Genomic DNA, 6,369 nt, shown 5'->3' on the forward strand with positions numbered 1-6,369 from the left:
CTTTGGATAAAGCCATTGGCTTAATATTATTTTTGGTTTTATTATCATTATTATATGTTGTGATTTCATTATTTCTCATAGCACATCTGGTAAGACGACCTTCCTTGAAAGAGTGCTTGACATTTTACTCGCATACCATAAAGGTACTTGCATTACTGTGCAAACACACAAGTAAATGCTTGCGCAACAGTTACAGTATGACACCCATTGGAAATGGTAAGATACAATAAATATTAGTTTCACTTGTATATTAAATTAATTTACAAATCAATTTTATGCAATCATTTATAGGATTTTAGGATTAAGTTATTACTAAGAAAATGCTGGCTAACAGGAAGTGTTGGTTTCTGAGTAAATTGGCATTTATCAAGAAAAGCCATTTTATAAAAACATACACTTAAAAAGCAAATTTGGGACTAAACAACAAGTTTTTTTTTAGGCTGGGGATCATTGCCCTTGTTTTCAGCTGCTGCGTCTGTTCCATCTGGTGCCAGTGCTGCTGATCCTCTCCCATTGATTGCCTTTATATGTGTGATTTATTTCCTTAAGCTAGCATTTTTAAACAGTTGGCTAGAATTCTTAACTTTTAAGTTTAATTTTCAAGAGATTTATAATTATTCTGTAGAGACACATTTTGTCTTAACATGAGTTTTTAAATCACTCTGATTATTACATTTTCCTATTTCAAGGAGGAAGCTAGGATTTTAATTCTTTGGCTCTGATAGCTCATTATATTTACAGCTGGTGTCTTTCTTAGCCATGTTATTAGAAGGAATCCCAACCTGAAAAGTGGAAACTGCCAGCACTTTTGGAATAACACTGCTCTTTCTTCCTTTTTTCTGTAATTGCGCAGGACTGCTTCTGTAACGGACGATGCACTTAATTTTGCTTTGGAGTTCGCTAATTGGAAGCGGCTTCCTCCAGCTGTAAAACAGACCTTGTCCAACCATGCTGAAAACTCCACCTGGGTTCAGCCCGGGCATTTTGGTAAGAGAGTTAATATTCTGCACACAAAACATGACAGTTATTCTAGAGGCAGAAATATCAACTACTGTGTTACATAAAATTAAGATTGTGATTTAAAAAATTGGTTGTATTTTATCTCCCTTTCTTTAGGTAGTCTTTTGTTTCACTTGGCAGTGTTCCATGTGCTTTAAAATCGTGACAACATTTACCTTTGACCTCAGGTTTCTATGGTTACTTTGCAACACTGGAGCTATCTGATGAATTTTTCCTTTGTTTTCTCCTTTGGTGCAAATATTAGTTCATATATTTTTAGATAAGAATGTCTTATAACTTAACCTTGACTGAATTAATTTTCTTTAACCTGTCTCTTGTCTTCATACTTCTGAAAATTATTGTATAAAAATAGACTATAATGGCCTTGTTACTCTATACTGTCTGTAAACAAGCATAGGTAAAGGCCTTCATGTTTCTTGTGTGCCTTGCTTCACTTTATTAGACATGAATCCCAGAAACATTCAATCGCAGTGCTTACCTGAAGCACTGTATAACGCAGGGAGTGAAAGCACTGGAGTTTAGAGATATGTGCTGAAGAAGAGCTCACACAGGTGCTGGGCCAGCAGGCAACAGGGGGTATGTAGACCATCAGCTGGGGTAGCTGTAAGACCTGGGTCTCTTTGGGCTATGAGGAATGATCATGGGTCCCAGCAATGTTTACTTTGTGTAATACTGCTGTCAAACCCAAACCACACAACCGATATTATAGTATGGTTTCCTAAACCACAAGTAGATAGAGATCATAAGGTTGTTTTTATTTTTTCTGAAAATCGAGCTGAACATTAAATACCATGGAGTCCTGTCCATACAGAGTCAGTTCAGTGAGCTGGGAGTGATAAGGCTGCATTGGTAAAGATGATTTGGTTTTTGCTGTATGTTGTTTGCTTTGGCATGGCTGGTTTCCTCCGTGCTAGGTGTTTTCCATTGAGATTCATTTAATTGTTTGAAAATGCTGCTGTCCTGTCTTAGAGATGAGTCAGATACAAATTATACAAACTCTCTGATTATCACATTGTTACAAAATAACCCGATGTTGCTGAACCCATATTTGCCAGTAGCCAATTATTCATTTATTCAGTCAGACATAGCCTTCCTGATTTACACATACATATTTTAATGTATGTGTAATTTACACATTCATTGTTGTCATTTTTATACAGTTCTTGGGTCAGCTGCTTTGTGAATTAGACAAAGATCAACATTTGCAAAATGAACAAACTTTGGATAAATTGGACTCTTTACCCCTAGTGGCTCTTACAATCCATTTCTTTGCCATACTTTGTTTCATCCGGCTAATTGTATCTCAGACTGATTCATTCATGGGTTCAGCTTGTGGTCTTTAACAGATCCAGGCTTGTAGGAATCGAGATGAACATTCCACTGACTCGTACTCAACACCAACTCATACCTGACATTGTGTGACTCAGACTTGGTCTTGTGTAACTCTTGGATGCTTTTTCATCATCTTTTCTCTTTTAGTTTCCATAGAGATTGAATCTACTGTATATATGTTACTCTGAGGGAATATCGACAAAAACAACTAAATATACATTTATTAGAAAATCTCTGAACCAGGTTAAAAAAGTATATGCTTCTGCGGGAAATTTGTGCTGTGTATTGCAGAATTTTCTCAATTAATGTTTCATGCTGATTTATTTTTTTTCACACAGAAATTGTGATTTCCGATAAAATCTGGTTTTGTTTGTTAAACTTTTATCAATTATTTATAAGCATAATCCATTTTAACCCATAAAAACTCCTGCTATAAGTGTAAGAAAGCTCAACAATGAATTTAAGTACGGTAAGTCATGTTTATGAATTAGATGGTAAAATACTAAGGGAAAAGCACTTCAGACAGTAATCAGTTGGGTCAAGATAAAGTATTTTCTGTTCAAAATAAATTTAGAAGTTCCATACAATGGTGAGAAAGAATGTGTATGTTTTGGCACAACACTGAATATTTAAGAGTAGATGTTTAAACTGTGAAGTCTTTTCAAATTTGGTAGATCCCTAGTCATGACAAACAGATTAATTTTGTCCTCAAATCACTTCTTACCATATTCATGGCATCTAATGTTTTTTTTACTGGGGTCATTCCATTTTCTCTTGAACATGCATCTTAAAATGTACTGTGCAGAGTATGCAGATTTTTCTTTGTATATTTTAGTGTTATTTTGAGTGCTTAAGGACTTAATCACCTCAGTGGTGTGAGTGGATTGGGCACAGGTGATTTAACCTGTTGAATATTGAGCCTGGTAAATGAAAGGAAAACACAGTAACAACCAATATGCTCCAGCAATACAAGGACAAAATTACCAAGTAAAAATGCATTTGAGTTAACAAGGAGTTTCATATATTCAATATATTCAGGTATTCTCTGTCTCTGATAAGTCTTAATATTTTCAAATATTCTGTAAATTTTCAAGAAAAAAGCTTTTAGTCCACTTTTTAGGGATAAAGTGCTGAATTGCTGCTCTTAGTTTTATTGATATCTTCGCACAATTAAGCTTACAAGATTGAATGAACCAAGTTTAGAGATGCTATGATCAAAGTGCTTTTCTGTGTGCCAAGGTTAAATTACTTATGCCGTGGTGTAGAGATTTTGAGCATTTTCAAAATTTCCGTTTTTAAAGCTGAGTATAATTGAAGCCTGGATGGTATTTGATAGATAATTGGGTTTTATTGCTTTAGCTTTAGCGTTTAGTGTTGAAACCCCCTCCATCTTGCTGGTTTATCTTCACAGGATGTGCTGATAACTGATGAAAGGAAATCTGAACTGGAGAGACTGTAACAGATTTGCACATGCTGCCAGTGAATGTGATTGCAAGGAGAGATTTATAATCTCATGCTGTGTGTATTTGAAAATTGAGTTTTTCTTACATTAACTTGTAAAAGATGTGGGAGTTATCCATTGCTCTAAAGACTTTTGCAAGAAGAATAATAAAAATAACATTAAATGTTTCATTCTTCTTAAGTGTTCCTTGTGAAGAACAAGAATACTAAATTCCCCAATCATGCATACACTGTAGCAGCCTAACCTAAAGCAATACTAACCCTGTGAAAAAGGGTAATGCCAATTATTTTACATCTTCTAAGTTTTCTCCATCACAAAATATACAGTTGTTTCAGTCTTTCAGACATGCATATGATTTTAATGCATATGTAATCCTGCGCAGTTATAACATTATTGAATTTTTATAAACCTACTTTGCAGGCGGAATTAGGACTTTGACTTTTTTTTTGTTTTAAAGGTGCCCTTGTGTGAATTACTTTGAAAGTCTGCCGGTTTGTCTTCTCTTCTGAAACATTCTGTTCAACAGTAACAGTCAGGATAAAAGTGGAAAGATCCCCACAGAGACTGTTGAATGTCCCTCAGAGGGTGACTATAGTAAGAATGCTGGAAGTAAAGACTGAAGCCTTCATTTGATTATTTGGAGAATGTAGGGTTTTGTGAGTGAAACAGCAATATTTGCCTCTTCTTTAAATAATTGGAAAATAAGCCACAGTGTTGACCATGAGTTCACCATGCTTCCAGCATAGCTAGTTACAAATTCCTTTTAGCAGAAGCTTATGTGATCTGAAATTACAAACCACTGTGAAGTTTATGCATCCATTCTTTTAGCTGCAAATGAAAGCAACCACACTGCAGACTACAGGATTATTTCAGTGTTACTTTTCCTAAATAGTCTTGGACTCATAGAGATGCCATGCAGTGTAAATTTTTGTGCATCTCTGAGTTCTGAGGATTTCTAACTTGGAGTGTTACAAACGTTTAATTACTGCATGAACTAATTAATGGTTTTCCCCACTTTAAACTGCATCTCATTGGTGCTACTCTCCAATGAGAGTTAGCTAATTAATCCCTTTTATTTAATGCTTTTAAAGCAGCTGCTTTAAGGGATTCAGATTGGCGGTATACCCCATCGTTTACATATAAAATTGTGCTGATCTTGACACAATACAACACTGGAAACATGTTCCAGTGTTAATTCTGTCTGTTGACCTCCAGGGAAGATTCATTTAAAAGGCTGTGCTAGCTAATCCTGGGTATCATTTTTATTTTTAGCCTTATAAAATGTTTTGTTGTATTTATTTCTCATAGCTCCAGCACAGGTCCTTGACTGAATTTAAAATGGTTTGGTTTTTCAGATTTTTGTTACTCAGTTTTCTTGACAAAATGTTTCAAATCATCTGAGTTTTACCCTTGTTACAGAATCCCATTTCTTATGTGGTTTCAGAATCTCTTCCTTCCTTGTGCCATCTTTGCCGGCTGGAGATCCGGTCTCTTCTACAAAGTGAGCGGAAGTGTTCACGCCACTCTATTCGCCAGCTCCCACTTCCTGTTTGCCTTCAGGACTTCCTGTTGTACTCTGACGTCTGCCAAGCATATCAGATCCCAGTCCGAAGCTCTGACCAGGAACACAGTTAAACCAAAAACCAGGACCACTGAATCCTGGAGATGTGATCAAGTTTTCAGTTGTAATATCCCACTTAACACAATCTGGATTCTAAAAAGGAATTTTATTGCTTCGTAAATAATTTTATTGTTGATGTAAATGTTTCCAACGTCATATTTGTATTCGTTTTTCTTTGTTAAATTGGTTTTATGTATCTATATAGGTAAAAGAATTTGAGTCAAACAAGGGTACACATTAACCTGTCTGATGACCTGTTTAAATCATTTTGTATTTTGTTTAAGTCTTCTATTTAGCGAAATAATTCATTTTAATTTTATCAGATACTTTTTTCAGTTTTTGTTTTCCCACAGTGTGTGTCTGTGTGTCTTTTTGATTGAAAATTATCTCTGTGTTTTATGTAATACACAAATATGTCTTTAAAATGAAATTTGTTATTCTCCACAGATATGATTAGTGGGTACTGTAAATTATAGTGATTGTCAAAGGAAATAGATATATGCCAGATTAAATGTTTTCCTAACTGGTGTATTGTGTAATCATTTGCTTGAAGGGGCTTGGAAAAAACAGTTCTGCAAACATTTCCACCTGTACAACTAGAGGCAGGTACTTGTCCATTGTAAGTTTATACAGGACAAGACGGAGCACCCGTCACCATATCCAGTGGCTGGATTCTTTATAATGCTAAAGAGACAAGTACTTTGCAGCTATGTGAGGCTCTCTGGCTTATGTACCACTTTTGTCCTCCCAGGTCTTGTTTATACTCTTACCAATAAATACTAATAGAGGTGAAAAAATGCTCTCAGAAGTGAGCAGTGTACAAAGTCTGGCCAGTTTAATACAGTGGCATGAAATTTATTTTCTCAATTGAAAAGCTTTTCCACTTTAGCCTCGGCAATGCATCTCAAAGAAGCTGTTATTAAGGGAAGTTGAA

At 35.3% G+C, this 6,369-nt stretch overlaps 1 protein-coding gene across 1 annotated transcript in view; it reads left to right on the plus strand.

The window, feature by feature from the left end:
- The window catches only part of asb3 (ankyrin repeat and SOCS box containing 3), a 28,749-nt gene extending 22,787 nt beyond the window's left edge, over positions 1-5,962 (plus strand). The window contains exons 8-9 of the mRNA XM_088933558.1: positions 854-987; positions 5,259-5,962. Coding sequence (XP_088789684.1) covers positions 854-987; positions 5,259-5,449 — 325 coding nt within the window. The 3' untranslated portion in view covers positions 5,450-5,962. The remainder of the gene's footprint in view (positions 1-853; positions 988-5,258) is intronic.
- Positions 5,963-6,369: the final 407 nt, after the last annotated feature.

Source organism: Atractosteus spatula, chromosome 15 (genome assembly GCF_055471065.1).
Source record: "Atractosteus spatula isolate fAtrSpa1 chromosome 15, fAtrSpa1.hap1, whole genome shotgun sequence".
In the NCBI taxonomy this organism is placed as follows: Eukaryota; Metazoa; Chordata; class Actinopteri; order Semionotiformes; family Lepisosteidae; genus Atractosteus; species Atractosteus spatula.